Source organism: Trichosurus vulpecula, chromosome 1 (genome assembly GCF_011100635.1).
Source record: "Trichosurus vulpecula isolate mTriVul1 chromosome 1, mTriVul1.pri, whole genome shotgun sequence".
Classification (NCBI taxonomy): domain Eukaryota; kingdom Metazoa; phylum Chordata; class Mammalia; order Diprotodontia; family Phalangeridae; genus Trichosurus; species Trichosurus vulpecula.
This window is the reverse complement of record NC_050573.1, coordinates 20,087,558-20,104,430: the sequence shown is the minus strand read 5'-3', so window position 1 is coordinate 20,104,430 and position 16,873 is coordinate 20,087,558. Positions and strand designations below refer to the sequence as shown.

The 16,873-nt window shown below is 46.7% G+C and overlaps 1 protein-coding gene across 1 annotated transcript in view; it reads left to right on the top strand.

The window, feature by feature from the left end:
* The window catches only part of GRK3 (G protein-coupled receptor kinase 3), a 181,814-nt gene extending 166,394 nt beyond the window's left edge, over positions 1–15,420 (top strand). Inside the window, exons 19-21 of the mRNA XM_036755351.1 lie at positions 3,380–3,516; positions 9,271–9,384; positions 12,345–15,420. Of these exons, the coding sequence (XP_036611246.1) occupies positions 3,380–3,516; positions 9,271–9,384; positions 12,345–12,506 (413 nt within the window). The 3' untranslated portion in view covers positions 12,507–15,420. The remainder of the gene's footprint in view (positions 1–3,379; positions 3,517–9,270; positions 9,385–12,344) is intronic.
* Positions 15,421–16,873: the final 1,453 nt, after the last annotated feature.

Here is a 16,873-nt window from a genome sequence, read left to right as displayed (position 1 = left end):
CTGGGGACTCTTCCCATTCCAGCCACATCCTCCACGAATGGCCTCAGTCTCTCTTCCCTCTCTGGCTCACCTTCCCTATGGTACCTCTAGCACCCCTTTGGCTTCCTTTGGGGATTGCTAAAGGTGCTTTCACCTCAGATTCTATGTAGCATTTCTTAAACTGTGGGTCACAACTCCATATGGGATCAAAAACTGTTTGGCAACTCGCAATGGTGAAAAATTAATTAAAATAAAATGTGTAATGAATCCAGGGTGTTTCTGGCAACTCTTGTCCATGTTATATCACATAGCTTCACTGGTTCTGAACACACAGCATGCGTGCTTTGCACCGCGCATGCCCTCAGTCCAGTCCATGCCAACAAACCCTGCCTGGGGGGGTCATGAGTGGAGATGGTTTAAGAAGCCCTGTTCTTTAGAACATTTTCTGTGAACCACATGCCACATTTATATGATTTTAAAACTTGTGACCAGCATTTATTAAGTGCCTACTGTGTGTCAGGTGTGATACTAAGCACTTTAGAACTCTACCTCATTTGGTCCTCAGGTAGGTGCTGTCATTATCCCCATTTTTATAATTGAGGAGACTGAGGCAAACAGGTGAAATGACTTCGCCCAAGTCACCTAGCCAGTGTCTGAGGCTGGATTTGAACTCGGTTCAGGTGGAAAACGCTTAAATGCATCAGTAAGTCCCAGTGCCTTTGTTTGACCTTTGTGGTGGGGCAGATGATGGGACTTCAAGTGTCTTCATCTATGCTCGGAGGCCCTGGAGTTGTGGGGGCTGGCAGAGGGACGTCATGCCGGGAGATCCACTGGGAGATGATCCAACAGGGAGTCTAGTGGCTCCCTGACCAAGAACAAGGTCCGGCAGGCTTCTTTACCCAAAAGTTTTGTGTTTTCTCCTGTGCTTCTCAAGCAGAGAAGTAGTGTCAACAGCCACACTTGGCCACTCTGTGAATGAATATTCAGTAGGATTGGGAACAGGACTTGGGGTGATCACTTAACCTTGAAGAGGCTTCACAAATGGCCTTGTTCTTTCTTTTGTTAACATATGACAGTATTTGGAAAATCATTTCTTATTTTCAATCAATCACCAAATCCATTGGTTTTTAAGCACCTCCTATGTACCTCATGCTGGGGGCTAGACCTGTGAAGCTCCCAGGGGAGAAAGCCCCTTCTGCCCAAGCAGGAGTTGGGCATCTCGATTGGCCTATTCTCTGTTGTATATAGTCTTACGTTGCTGCCCAGAGCAGTTGGGGTCCCTGGAGTGATGGCCTATTGACTTAAAAACCACACAGTCCCATTACTTGTATTGTTTGCTATTTACCAGTGACATCTTCCTCTGGCTCAGGCCTCACTAGGGAGGGCCCACAGGCAGCGTTTGACACCTCTGACCTAGAACACTGTGAAGTGACTTGTGACTTACTCAGGGTCACACAGCCAAGATATGTCAGAAGTAGGACTTGAACCCAGACTAGCTCTCCAATCCTGATTCCATATTGCCAAAAGAGGCCCTGCCCCCAAGGAGCTTATGTTTTTACAAGATGCAAGGTAGCTGAGAGGGGAAGGCACCAGCAAGTGAGTGGACCAGGAAGGACCTCCTGCCCAAGGTGGTGCTCAAGCTCAGCTTTGAAAGAACCTCTGGGCTCTGAGAGGTGGACATGTCCTTGGGGAGCATTCCAGAAATAGGGCTTGGCCAATGCTGAGGTGAGGGCTGAGGAGATGGAGCAGTACCTGGCTATTTTGTGTGAGGAGAAAGGTGATGGCCAGACCACAAAGTGGATGGAGAGGAGGAATGTCCACTGAGGTTGGCCAGCTTGGGCCATGTTGTGAAGAGCTTTTAGTAGAAATATAGGGGGCTGTATTTGCTCCTAGGGTAATGGGGAGACCTGTTCTTTAGGAAAATCACTTTGGCAGCTTGTGGAAGATTGACTGAAGAGGGAAAAGATCTGAGGCAGGGGGTTGATCAGAAGTCCAGGCAGTGGGCTTGGTGAGGGTGATAGACAAGAGATGGGATAGAGAAGGAAATGACAAGGTTCGGTGATTTAGTGAATATACAGGGTGTTGGAGCTGATGGTCAAGGAGTCCGCCTTTGACAGGAGGAAGGCGCTACCTAAAGTAGTTCCAGGGAAATTGGAGAGGAATGATTTGAAGGGAAAGAGGACGACCTTGTTTGGGACATGTTGAGACTGAGATGCCAGTGGGACTTCCATTCTGAGATGTTCAGCGGGCCATTAGTGATACTAGACTGGAGCTTAGAAGGGAGACTAAGGCTGGATAGAATAGATTTGGTGTCATCATAATGGAGGTGATCACCACAGGAGAGTATAAAGGGAAAGAAAGAACAGTGCCCAAGGGAGAGCCTTGGGTCCACCCATGATGAATGGACACAGTGTGGGTGAGGATCCAACAAAAGAGTCTGAGAAAAGTGGTTAAAGAGGGGAGAGCAGGGTCCCAGAACTCAGATGGATCAAGCGCCTAGGAGGAGGAGGAGCTGAAGCAGTGACAAGGCTGGCAGCAAGGTCTGGAGGGGCGAGGATTGTGAGAAGGCCATTTGATGTGGAATGAAGCACTCCAGGAACTTTGCAGAGGAGGGCAGGTTCAGAGGATGATGAGGCTGGAAACCCAGAAGAGAGCCCACGGAGAGGAGAAGCAGCTAGTGGGGATGGCTTTCTCGAGGAGTTTAGTTGAGAATGAAGGAGAAATAAGTTTTGTTTTCAAATTCTCGGTGAATTTAAAAAAAATTCTGGAATGGGAAATTCCTTTGAAATTTCATCAGGGTCATGAGCAATTTTTAATAACTTGGCAATACACATATATTTTGTATATACTTACAGGCAGCTAGGTGGCTCAGTGGATATTAGTGCGAGGCCTGGGGTCAAGAAGTCTCCTCTTCCTGAGTTCAAATGCAGCACCAGATGCTTCCTAGCAGTGTGACCCTGGGCAAGTCACTTCACCCTGTTTGCCTCAGTTTCCTCATCTGTCAAATGAGCTGGAGAAGGAAATAGCAAACCACTCCAGCATTTTTGTGAAGAAAACCCCACATGGGGTCACAGAGAGTCAGACACGACTGAACAACAGTAACAGCATATGCTTATAGGTATACGTATTGTCTCCCCCGACAGAATATACGTTCCTTGAGGGCAGGAGTTATTCCGTGTTAGTTTTTGTATCCTTGGCACCTTGTGCAATGGCTGACACATAGTAGGTGTTTAATAAATTTCTTGTCGATTGCTTGGTATGTAACACTTTAGCTGTTGTAATTTGAGTTTCATTGGGATTTTCTAAGAAAAGCTATAATACTTCTTTCTTTGTAAATACCATCTTAAAAGTTTTTTTTCCCAGCACTTCTCTGATTTGCTTCTATCTTTTGTCTTCACAGACTATGCTTTAGGGAAAGACTGTACGTTGCACGGATACATGTTGAAACTGGGGAATCCATTTCTGACGCAGTGGCAACGCCGTTATTTTTACCTCTTTCCAAACAGACTTGAGTGGAGGGGGGAGGGAGAGTCACGGGTAAGTCCAAAAGGAAGCGTGAGCCCTTGTTTTTCCATGATCATAACGACATGGCTGTGAATCCCAAAGCACACTCAGATGCTTCAGGACCACTGGTGTGCTCCTAGGCTACTTTTATCGTGTGCATTGGTGCCGCAATGAGAGTGCGCACCAAAGTATATGTGACCAGGAGAGTTTAATGCCCAAGTAGTATTTTTAAAACTATTTAGAAATAAAATAATAACCAAACTGCCCTTTTCAGTAAGTCAGCATTTATTGAGCACCTACTCTATACCAAAGACCTGTGTTAGACATGAAGGTAATCAGAGGAGATGGAAGAAGACACTGCAGCTTCCTCCAAGGAGCCTGGGACATCCCAGGAAGATGACAGGGTCACAGATTGAGAGCTAGCAGGGCCCGCTGTGGGCCTTCACCAAATAGTTTTCCTGAACAAATGAATGCATAATTTTCCATTGTCTAACCTAAGTCCTGATTCAGATGTCAGGCTTTCATTCTGAGTGATTGTCATTTCATACCATCATACTTCTTTTGTGGTCCAACTAAGTCACTCTACCATTAGCGACTTAATGGGAATGAGGTGTGCATTTTTAGCAGTTAATGGCTTCTAGGCTGTGAGCTTCCCATTTAATGAATAACCGCCTTTGGGAATTGATTGGAACTTAATGACCAATATGTGTTCCACAACTCTAAAAGTGACTCAGGCACCAAGATTTATCGTTTTACGTTATTTCAGCAGCTAGATTACACATGGTAACCAGGTGCCACCGGCCATCGGGGCTGGCTCTGCTGCTGAGATTTTAAAACGAATGCTTTGCCTGCTCTTGAGGGGGCTTATAACCTGTCTTACAGGGTCCTTCTCCTACATTTGGAACATTTCAAATCTAAAATCTTTAAGCAATGAGGAATAATTTGGCTTTCTTGACTCTAGAATGCAGGTAATTATGTATTTGCTTTTGTCCTTAACTTTTGTGTTCCCTGAGGGACTTCTCAAAACACTTAATTGGAATTCAGGGACCAGGCCTGATCGCCTGTGATTCATTGCTGTAGAGACCTCTCTGGTGAGGAAACTTCATCCACCAATTCAAGGGGTCCCTTCTCTGTAGTCGCCTGGGGCCCAGAGAGATGGGCAGGGAAGAGGGTCAGCCTCAGGATCACTGAGCCAGCACAGCAGAGATAGGATGCAGACCTGGGACTTCTTGGTGCCGGGACCAGCTCTCTGGCCACTAAGTCATACTCATCTGAATGGGAATTTACTTTTTAATAATAATAACCATAATAATAATTCACATTTGCATTGTAATTCCAGATTTATCCCCATGCTTTAACTTAATTCAACTCATCAAGCATTTATTGAGTGCCTACTACATACAAGTGCACTGTGTTAGACACTGGGAATACAAAAGCAAAGAATGAAAAACCCCTGTCCCCCATAGAACTCATGTTCTCTTGGCCACTGTCCAGAGATGAGTAAATTAATTCAGGTGCATTTCAAAAGGGTGACTGTCCTTCCCATACTGGAAAGGGGCAGGGGGCTCTTGAACAAAGACTGAGGAAGTTAAAGATTCCAAGAGGTTATCATGAGGTGGGGGGATGGGAACTAGAAGACAGGGTTTGGGGCATCCCCAGGACATCAGTTTGGCAGGACCAGAGAGTGAGTAAAGGGGAGAAATGGAACGTGGGTTGGCACAAATAAGCTGATGATGATGGCGGAAGCAGAGGCATTGGTATTATCTCCTAGACCCACTGGGGAGCCAGGCAGAGTTTTTGAGCGGGGGAGGCAACTTTAGCAGCAGCATGGGAGATGGTTTGGAGATAGGAGAGGCTGGAGGCAGGGAGAAGGAAGGTAAGGGGGTGTCCAAGGGAGAGAAGAGCATGCCTGAACTCTTACGGCCGGCTGAGTGGAGAGGAAGGTACCGCGGACGGGTCTTGGCAGCTGAAAGGTGGAAAATGTTTCCCTTAAAAAGAGCTCCCTGTGTGGATCTGTGCTCGTAAGTGCTTGTAGAAGCAAACTTGGCTAGACCCTTTTGGGACTTGGGCTTCTTTTCTGCGAAATGAGAGAGTCGAGTCAAGTCAAGGGATCAAGCTTTTATTAAGCACCTCCTGTGTGCCGGTGCTGTGTTAAGTGCTGGAGATCCAGACAAAGGTCAGCCCTTCCCTCCCACCCCCAAACAAAACAAATAAAAATGCGATAACAATCTCTACTCTCAAGGAGCTCACAGTTTAGTTTGGGGAGACAGCGCGCAAACAGTAAGCTATATAGAGGATAAATTGAAGAGAGTCAGCAGAGGGAAGGTATTAACGAGCATTGGGGAAGGCTTCTTGTTGAGGGCGGGCTTTAAGCTGGGACTAGAAGGGAGCCAGGGAAGCCCAGGAGGCAGAGAAGAGGAGGGTGAGCATTCCAGGCGGGGGATGGGGTATCTTCTGTGAAAAGCAGCAAGGACTGCCGATTATGTGGGGGTGAGAGAAGGGGCCGGGTCAGATTTTACATTCGATCCTGGAGGTGGTAGGGAGCCGCTGGAGTTACTGAATATGGATGTGGCGTGGTCAGATCAGAAGATCCATTTGACAGCTGAGTAGAGACTGGACTTGATTGGGAAGAGACTGAGGTGGGGAGATAAGCCAGCAGCCGCTGCAGTAGTCCAGGCGTGATGAGGGGGCCTCCCCCAGGGTGGTGGCAGTGTCAAGAGAGAAGGGGCATTACAGAGGTAGAATCAACAGACTGGCTATGGGGAGTGAAAAGGAATGAGGGGTCAAGGATGACCCCTCACTTGTGAGCTTGCAGGTGGAAGGGTCTGGTAGGATGGTGGTACCCTCAACAGTGATAGGGAAGTTAGGGAGAGGGGAGGGTTTGGGGGCAAAGATGGCGGGTTCACTTTTGGGCATGTTGAGGTTTACAGTTATCTGTGGGACATCCAGTCCGAGCTTGGGAGAGAGGCCCGGCTGGATAGATAAGGATGGAAGCCGGCTCTCTGCCTGGTTCTCCATACTGCCTCTGAATTGGAATTGACTTTTTAATAATAATAACTTATATCTGAGAATCATCAGACTAAAGATGATGCCATGAACCCATGGGAGCTGACGATCTCACCACACAAAATAGTACAGAAAGAGAATAGAAGAAGGCCCCGATAGAGCCTGGCAGGATAGCCATGGTGAAGAGGCATGGCCTGGACCAAGATCCCGCTGAGCAGTCTGAGAAATTGAGCTTGGACAGCTGGATGAGAACCGGGAGAACAGAACCTAGAGACAGCAGAGCATCCTTGCAGAGAGACTGAGAGGAATGAGCTGCTAGATTCTGGGCTGCTAAGAGGCAGCCAGGCTGCCGGGGCAGGAAGGGAGGCCTGCTATCTTCTGGGGAGTTTAACCATAAAAGGAAGGAAGGATATAGCATTGGAGGGATCGGATGAGGGGTTCTGAAGGTGAGACGTGGGTGGGTTTGTAGGCCGGAGAGAGCAGCCTGAAGACAGAGAGACTGAAGATTAATGAGAGCAGGCAGTCTGCTGGATGAGATCCAATACAATCCACATTTATTAAGGGCCTGATGTAAGCCAGACACTGAGCTAAGTCCTGGGGATACAGTTGGTAAAAAAAAAGAGTCTGCCCTCAAGGAATTTACATTCTAAAAGGGGAGAAGGAGGCAGGAAAGTAGGGGTGAGGGTGGGGATGGGACAATGGGGGCCCCCACCCAGGGGCATCTTACTCTGTGGAGCTGAAACTAGTTGGGGCAGCAGATGCCAAGTCAAGTGCCTTCTGTTTCTGCCTTCTGTAAAGGATGGCATTGGGAGGGTTTGGACCTCCAGCCCTCTCATGAGAGTGGAGAGGAGGCCAGGCCAGGCCGGGGGAGGTGAGGTCCATTAAGATTTGAGTTTCAGCCAAATGGAGATGAGTTGGAATTAGGCAGAGCAGCAGATAGAGTGCAAAGGGGAAGACAAAGACTGTGGAATGGGATCACCCGTACAGGTAGAGGAGTCAGTCTCAGCAAGGAGATCGTGAAGGACGGTGGAGGAGAGAGAATGGCAGAGGCACATGGCAGTCGGGGGGCGGGGGGAGGGGGCAAAGAGTGGAGCTGTCAAGATCAGGAAGTGCACGGCTGATGGCCTGGGAAGACCTTGGGAGCAGAGGGGTCTGAGGTCTGAGAGCTGAGGCCTTCATGGCAGAGGAGGGGTAGATGGACTAGGCTGTGATCACCTAAGAACACGTCAGGAGAGCATTTGTGGGTGACAGTGAGATCAAGGGTGTGCCCATCTCTGCATGTAGCTCTGGTGGGAGGGGGGGACGGAGCTGCTCTGGGGAAGTAAGTCAGGTGAGGAGCTGGGAAGTGAGAGTGTTTGAGGAAATATCAACGGTAGGGTAAGGCTAGAGTTTGGGGAGGACAGAGACTGAGCCTGTCAGTGACCTCATCGGGGCCTCCTCAAGTGGAGTGGAGTGACAGGGCTGGTGAGGAAGCAGGCCTTCCCAGGCTCGGAATCAGCCAGCAAGCTTTTAGTCCATGCTCAGGTACTAAGAAAGACAGAAGTAGCATCCCTCCCCTTTCCGAGTTCACATTCTAATGGAGGGAAAACATGCATACTGTCAGAACGAACAGGTCATCACTGAGGGAAGACACGGGCAGGTAGTAGGGGGTGGGATGGCCCGGAAAGGGCTCCTGCAGGAGGTGGGACCTGTCCAAGTGTGGGGACCTCCAGTGCCCAGGCCCCAAGGAGCGAGATGGAGCATTATGTGTGAGAGGCAGGATCAGAAGCCTGGAAGCTGGGGTCGGAGGGGGTGGGGGACCAGACAGGATTGTGTATTTGGTCTGGAGGTGACAGGAGCCGCTGGAGTTGGAGCAGATGGTGCCATGGTCAGACTTGCGCTGCTGAGGGTGGAACAAGGTGGAAGAGGCAGGATTCTGGTCCAGCCTCCTGGTTTGGCAGCAGAGGAGGCAGCAACCCCTGGCTGTGCAGTGACTTGACAGTTCTCACAGATAGCTTGGAGCATGACACTCAGACTCTCCAGGCCCTGTTCAGGCCCTTTGAAGCATCTGGGGCCACAAGTGGATTTCAAGGTGGGGAGATTAGAAGCGTTTACCCACAAAGCATGGGATTCTTGTTATAGGTGGCTTATGTTTCCAAAGGCACTGGCTAGCTTATGATGGTGTTGTTTTTCATTTAGGACTCCTGGAGTATTTATTCCAAAAAACATAAACTGGTAAGATAACTGAAGCTATAGCATTCGGCCCAATTAACAATGCTATAGTCCAGCGTGTGAGAGTCTCTGGAGGGCGGCATCTCTGCACATGCCTTCACCCTTTTGTTTTATCCACATCTTTGTATTCTTCCAAGCTGCCTCTTCCTTTACTAGAACCTCATTGATCAGCTTTGTTAAAGTCACCTTCACTCCTTTGGGTCAGTAGGGGCCTCAGCTGCAGCCTCAGGGCAGCCCCTCCACTTGGGCTGATAGCATCCATTTGTAAGAAGGTGCAAATGGGGAGTGGGGGGAGGGTGTGAGTGATCCAAAAGAGATGCAGATTTCACTGAGGGGAAGACTTGGCTCTTTTGCCTAGAATGCCTTTTTTTTCCCTGTGGTATTTAAAACAATTTTTGACCTCCTGCTTATATTTCTTTGTAGCTATTTTCTTCACCTTTAGCACGACAAAAAAAGGCCAAAAGTTTGTGATTTTCTTTTACCTTTTTTTCAAAGCCAGCTAGATTTTCGGGTGCATTTTGACATTTAACTTTAACAGTTTGAAATTTTAAAGATGCTTCTTTTTTATAGCAAAACCTGGTGACGATGGAACAGATTGTGTCAGTGGAAGAAACTCAGATTAAAGACAAAAAGTGCATTTTGCTGAGGATAAAAGGGGGAAAACAATTGGTCCTCCAGTGTGAGGTGAGTCGTGATACACATGAGTGCAATCTAGAGCATCCATAGAAGATAAACCGTGTAATGATCCCCTGGTGTTTGCAGTGTTCTCGCTCCTCTGCGTTCAGTCATTTACAGGGTGTGCTAGGGCCTGGCTTTGAAAGAAACTGGCCAAAAAACAAAGCACTTAGTAGAAAATGGTCCCAGAAGGAGGTGAGGTCATTCTCATGCACCCTGCCCCCCAGCCCTCCTCTGAGGCCTCGTTCTGTGGCACAGTGGAGAAAACGCTGGATCTGAATTCAAATTCAGCTTCAGACACTAACTCTCCATGTGACCCTGGGCAAGTCCCTTCCTGTTTATGAGCCTTTGCGTCCTTATCTGTAAAAGGGGACAATAATAGTACTTCCTCCCCAGAGTCGTTGTATAGCTCAAATGAGACAATGTCTGCAGAATGCTTGGCAAACCTTAACACGCTCTAGAAATTCCAGCTCTTTGCTCAGGGGCCACACACATCCTTAATTCAAGGAGTACTTTCTGGATTCTCTAAAAGCTCATGCTTTTCTTTCCCCTAGAAATCCTGGTGATAGAGCTCTTGTCCCTCTACCTTGCCCATCTCAGCTCCTTGGGAGCATTTTTGTGAGAGAAAGAGAGAAGGGTTCGTGGAATTTCACGATGTCAAGAATCTTGATTTCACTGATGTGGATACAAGTTAGTCCACAAGCATTTGTTAGGCCCTTCCTCCCTGCTGAGTGTTGGAGATACAAAGAAAGGCCAAGGAAAAGCAGTCCCCATTTCCAAGGAGCCCCCAGTGCGCACCACTGCAACCAAGCGAGCCAGCTCTGCATCTCTGAGGAGAGTTCTTCCAAGTTGCTGCAGCTGAAAAGTTGATCACCTTGGTTCAGAACGCCCTCAGCCAGGCCAGTCCTTGGACATACGGTCCATCACTTGGCCCTGACTGGATGGTTTCCTCACGTAGCTTGTCCATTGTGAGCATAACCTTTAAGAAGCCATCATTGTTTCCGCTCCTCCATAAGATATTTTATGCTCAAGCTAACTGGGAAAAAAATGGTCTCAACCATATGATTTCATTCCTTCAGTGAATCTATGATCGTGTCACTGCGGTGCTTCTTCCTGTTGGTACAGATTGCAGCCTTCTTCTCTCGTGTAATTTTGGTCCACAGTCTCCCATACATCTTACAGATAACACCTCACTTTTGTACTGGGTACCTTGCTGTAGTCTAGGCCTCTGTGCATTCCAGTTTGTATCATAGCCTTTGAGCTGTTTCCTTTTTCTCTCACTCCCTGTCTGGCCCACTTACTTCTTTTATCAGTTTTATTTCCTCATAACCCTACCAAAGTCTGCCTCTTACACATGGGTCATTGTGAGAAAAATGTGGCAGCCTGCTTGGGCCCACTGGGCTCTTTTCTAGGCCCTTGTGTATCACCTACAACTTTGATTCTTTGGAAATCTCAGTGTTCCAAGGATGATGCAACATCACTAAGAGAAGGTGGTGTTTAAAATGATGAATTTTTGTGTCTGGGGCAGCTCAGGGTCCTTACAAATACTAGTCGATATCCCAAATACAGGCCAACCTGCTTTTGTCATCCTGTTCGTTTCTACACCAAATTTTCAGTGCCTGTCCTAAGTAGCTGTGCTTGTGATTTACTAACTCAGTGGGCTCGCCACCCAAATGATAGTCATATAGTCTAGACCAGGGGTGGGGAACCTGCAACCTTGAGGCCACATGTGGCCCTCTAGGTCCTCAAGTGCAGCCCTTTGATTAAATCCGAACTTCACAGAACAAATTCCCTCAATAAAAGGATTTGTTCTGTAAAACTTGGACACAGTCAAAAGGCCGCACCCTGGGACCTAGAAGGCTACATGTGGCCCCACCCCTGGTCTAGGCATTTTCTATGCATTTGATTTGTCCTGTGTATAGATTGCTATAGGCCAGCATCTTTTGAGTAATCTGGAACCTTGTTGAGGAAGCCCTTGGTTTCCTTGGGCTTGATACAGTCAGTACAACGTCTGTGAACAGGGACATCTGGAGGACCTGAACCTGATCATCTCTAGAGAATCCCTCTTCTCTTCCAACCCCGTGGCGAGCATCCAGCACCCCATTTTATGCCTCACTTGAAAATAATGATCAGAGATACATTATCCTCTGAGGTTCTGAGAAGTTTATCAAGAGATCATCTTAGGAGGACCCTCAAAGCTATGCTTTGCTCTTGGGTCTCCTAGAGAGAAAGTTGTGATTGACAAATAACACTCTTAAGTAGGGTTTTCCCTTTTCTCCACATTTGAGCCCATTATGGGCTGGGTACAATCATTCGATCAAAGATTTAGACCCCAAAGGGGCCTCAGAGTCCAATCCTGTCATTTTAAGGGGGAGGAGGCAGAGGCCAGAAAGGGTAAGCAATTTGCCCAAAATCTCCCAAGTAGTGAGTGACAGAGCTAGGGTTCAAACCCAAGAAGCCCAAGTTCCTCTTCTGTTTCTTGGGACTGAGATTGGGACCTTGTGTGTGCAGAGGGCCCTGGCAGATCTGCCCCCAGCTGGTAAGGCTTTCAGTATAGGCCCAGCCTAACCAAGACCTGAGATATCTTCATTCCTAGAAGCCTGGCCGCTGTGCAGTATGGTTTGTAGTTACAGTAACTCAGGAGTCTTCACTAGTTGAGTCCATTTGGGTGGAGGGAGCCCCCAGGATGGCAGGATTGTACATTTTGGGAGTTATTAAAGTAGCACTCACTGCTGCTTCTGCTGAGCATCGTGGGGGAGGGCACCATGTTGTTTTGTAGACTTTTGCTGACAGCCCTAGACTCCTAGGAGTCTAAGATGGAGACTCCAGTTGGGCTCTAGAGGGAGAAACCTTCAGTGGTCATTCTGTTTCTCAGGTTCTAGCATTCAGGATGTATCAGTGATTTTTAAGAACTCTCTTAGTGAAGTGGGTAAGTGTATAACCATTTCTACATTTTCTTTCTTGTTTAGAGTGATCCTGAGTACGTGCAGTGGAAAAAAGAATTGGTAGAAACCTTTACAGAGGCTCAGAGGTTATTACGGCGGGCTCCAAAATTCCTTAACAAACCTCGACCAACTGTCGTGGAGCTTTCGAAGCCTCCGCTCAGCCACAGAAACAGCAACGGCCTTTAATGTGAAGGGATGCTTACAAGAGACTGTGAGCGCCACAAAGTACTGTGTTCCCACCCCCACTCAGGGCGTTGTGTGGAAGAATTGGGCACAGAGCTGGGAGTTTGGGCACAGGCTCGCTGGCTGGCCTGGATGGTGGCCTCGAGGACCAGAGAAGGAAGTAGAGGAGTTCTCACTAACGGGAGTCAGTGGCAGCTTCTCGCTCTCCTGTCATTACACCCTGGCGGTGTTGGGAATTGCCCATACTTTTAAACTACTGAAGAAAGGAAGATTTTGTTTTCTTTGCTAGACACATACTTTTTTTTTTTTGGTCTATACTGAACCTAGAATTTGAAGTGGTTACTACTTAGCCCTTAAATTTTGACATCCAATATCCAGCCTATCTCCAGATCTTCTCAGAAGGAACTTGGGACCTACAGTGTGGAATGGTAGAGTACCTTTAATGTTGCCATACTGCATCCATCCCTGCTGGTGTGATCTGTCTTTGCTCCATACTCCTGGCGACAAACGACCAACTGCGTGATTTTCTGATGCTCTCAGATACTGTCTTTTTTTTTTTGTCCTGGGCTACAAGTTGTAGATTCTTTATGAAAAGCTCAGATGTTGATCCATCTCCTTGTTTGTTGTCCTCACACATACTAGCTGCCACTGTCGTCCTTGGGACTTGGGGATCTTGCAGTAACCATTGAGGAAGGGGGGATTAGAGGAGCAGAATCTAGAATTCTGTTGTATCAGTTGGTGATTTATGCAGTTTTGGAATGGATCTTTGGGATGGTTGACAATGAACTTGAAGGCATTTCTTTTCAATTCAGGGCAAATTGCACTTTTAAAAAACCTTTGAACCCATTACGCTCCAGTGGACATACTGAGGTAGAGCCATGGGGGGCTTTGGTACGCATTCTTTGAAGTAGTTCTTCTCCTGTCCTTTTGACAGTTGGATTTTTCTGCATTTAAAAAATGAGTGACCTTCCAACACAGTGATGCTAATTCTTCTAACTAGCTCCTCCAAATGTGTGTTGTGACAGATGACTTCATGTGATGAAGAAGTCATATTGCTGTTTGCAATTTTGTAGAATTAGACACAGTTTTTATTAATAGGTGTTAAAATTATGAAAAGTGAGTGTCCCAAGTGGTTTTAAAAAAATACATACATACACACACATATATACATACGTGCATATGTCCACTTTCTTCACATAATGCCATTCCTATGTCCTAAGCAAATGAATTCTGTACAGCGGGCTGTAATGGTCTGTTAGCAACGTCACAGCTCTGAGGGCTGGGCCAATTCAGGAATCCTCTTCCTGGTCACCTGTGGCTTATTTCCTTCTGTTCTGAGATGCTCCTATACCCCTTTCATGCACAAAACAAGCTCTCCATCCATTCTCAGAACTGTTTTTCTTCATAGCAAAGTGCCAAGTGCCAACAGACTCAAGAAATGGTTTAGAAAGTTAACTTCTCTTTGTGTGTGCAATTGTATCATGCCTGTGGAAAAGAGCTAACAGTTTGGATAACCTGACCCTCTGCTCTGCCGTCCCTGCCATCCGTCCTCAAGGTCTACAGAGGTGCCAGGCATTTCTTTGTATCTCTGAGCTCTGTGAGCTGCAGAAGGGAGTCCCTTGAGTGCAGTGACGATGTTGAGGCTCAGGGGAGGGCTTTCTTCAAGAGCCACCAAGAAATTATTTCAGTAAATCTGCTGTAGAGATGTAGCCCTCCTCTCCTTCCTCTTCCTCCACCTCCTGTCACCTCCATGGCTTGGAAGCCTGTGTTCTCAATCTTAGGGATTTTCTAGTGTTTGCTGGAAACATCCTTACATTATTAAAAGAACTATGTTTACATCAGATGACAGAATCCTAGGCAATATGCTCTACTCTGTAAAAGTGGCATATTCCCAGATACTTTCATGGAGACTCCAGTTAACTACAGATGTAACTTTCCTCATTATAATTTGGTCCTTAAGTATTTTCGTGCAATACAGATGATGGCATGAAAGGCATTGAGCCCCACCCTGCCTCAGTGAGGCAGGATAGGTGCCAACCTTGTACTTAGAGACTCCCCTGGGCTCTCTTGTGGCTGGTCCTCAGTGATCCATGAGTGCCAATGGCCTTGCTGTCCCAATATCCAGAAGCAGCTCCCTCTCCTGGCTGGGGGATCATGCCCCGCCCTCAGAGGGAATGATAGAATGCCTAAGGATACCTTCGTTTTTCAAATTCTGAACTAAAAAGTGGCCTAAAGAGGCCTTTGGCTTTGTTGGGATGAGTCTTATTTCGAGAGACTTCCAGAATTCACATGTGGGTTCTAAAAACATGACGGAGCAGCCCCTGCTCTGGTCAGTGTCACTGTTGGAGCCAGCAGATCAAATGGGACATATTTGTTTGTAGAATGTTGAGCCTGTCCAGATGGTGGGGAGCCAACCTCTCATTGTACACATGGAAAATTAGGCCCTGGGGAATGAGGCGATTTGTCCCAGTTCAGGAAGTGAGTCAGTGGCCAAGCTTTTCATCCCACATCTCCGTTCTCTTGTCATCCCGCTGCCTGATCTGGAATGGAGGATTTCCAGAATCAGAATAGGAAGAATTATCCTTAGGATGTTCCTTGCTGCCCAGGGCGCTAAACAGGGCATCCATTTTCCTTTGCCATTTTTACCTCTCTACCATAAAGGGGATTGTTGGGATCAAGCTATCAAATGCCTTGACGTTTGTCCCCTGCCCTTACATGTTTAGGGTTAAGTTCAGAAAGTGAGCCTGTAATTTTTAAAAATTTTGTCTCAATGCAGAGTAAGTTCCTAAATTATATTTCATTTCATCAGCTTGTGTTTGGTTTTTATTTGAATGGTTTAGCATAGTTGTCTGAAGATAGCCTAAAAATGTAAGGAATATATTTGTGGCATTTAAAAATATTTAACCAAGGATTTCTTCATTTGATATTCAAAGGAATATTTAAATATGTCTTAATCTAGATTTTTTCATAGTCGATATAGGCTAATTTATGGACTTTATTTTTTTTAATCATTGCATCATTATTAATGTAAATTTTATTGATCCAAAATATCTTTTTTAAGATTTTAAACATTTATTAACTCATTTCATACTTTAATATTTGGGGCCACATTTTATTTAGTGCTTCAGAGTAACACTGACTCAGGAATCAGAAGCCTTGGCTTCCAATTCCACCCCTGACGCTTCCTCCACCATCAGCTTGGGCAAGTCGCTTCTCACCTGTGTGGTCCTCAGCTTCCTCATCTGTGATCTGAGGGGTTGGACTAGATGGCTTTTGAGGTCCTTCCTAGCTCTGGATCTGTTGTCTTAGAATACATCTAGTGTGGTGATGGTTTTTCAGCTGAGTTTGCAGAAATGGTTAAGTTGCCATGAGATTACAAAGGAATTGTGTAATATGGATGCAGCCTCCATTGTAGTGACAGTGTCTGTGCAGGCATTGAGGTCTCAATGATTGAGACATATTGTGGATGGGGGAAAAATTCACAATTGTATCCCTGTTCACGTCAGGTTGGCAGCCTTCAGCTTCAGTTTGAGATATGCTGACCACACTTGGAGAGAGCCTAATTGGGCCTCTGTCAAATGTGCCTTAGACAAGATTTGGAAACTGCCCCCATGGGCGTGACCATCCGCCAAAGGGTTTGAGCCTTCACCTTAAGTAACATGTAACATTCCATTGGGGTGCAAATACTGGCGCCGTGGAAAATGGGATTTCCTGGGATTGCCAAATAAGCACACTTCCTTATCAAAATCATGCTGAAATGTAACCCCCGTCTCAGCCCTCGTGGCCCAGACCGTCCACCCCAGGCTGCTGCTCCGGCCTCCGTGTGGCCGCCCTATCACTGAACTCCATGCTGCAATTGTTAATGGGGCTGGACCAACCTAAAAGATCACAGTGTGTATGTGTGTGTATCTTCCCACTAATTCCCCTCCCCTCTGAAGGGCTGGTTATGCCAGACCTACCTGTCTTTATAATGGGTTGTTTCTAATGTATGTCAATATTTCTATGTGCCAGGTAGAAAGAAAACAAGTCTCCAAGTTCAGCTTTTTTTCATGAAGACACTGTAAATCTGTATAGAAACTTATCATGTGCAAGGTGTAAGATAAGCTGTGTCTGCATTTGTGATGATCTGTGTGTAGTCACAGTTATGTTCAGGGAACTGTGTTATGTATTCTATGTGCTGCTCTCAGTAACAAAGCCACAGCCTTTCTTCCTGGTCCCAGTCTTGCATGTGGGACCAAATCGGTTGTTCCCAGGGAGGCTTTGCCACTATCTTATAATAGTTTAGGGGTGGGGGTCAGGAAAGGAATCATGGTTTGTAGAAATGGGGGCCAAGGAAGAGACTTCATTTATAAGTAAAATAAACCCCCTTT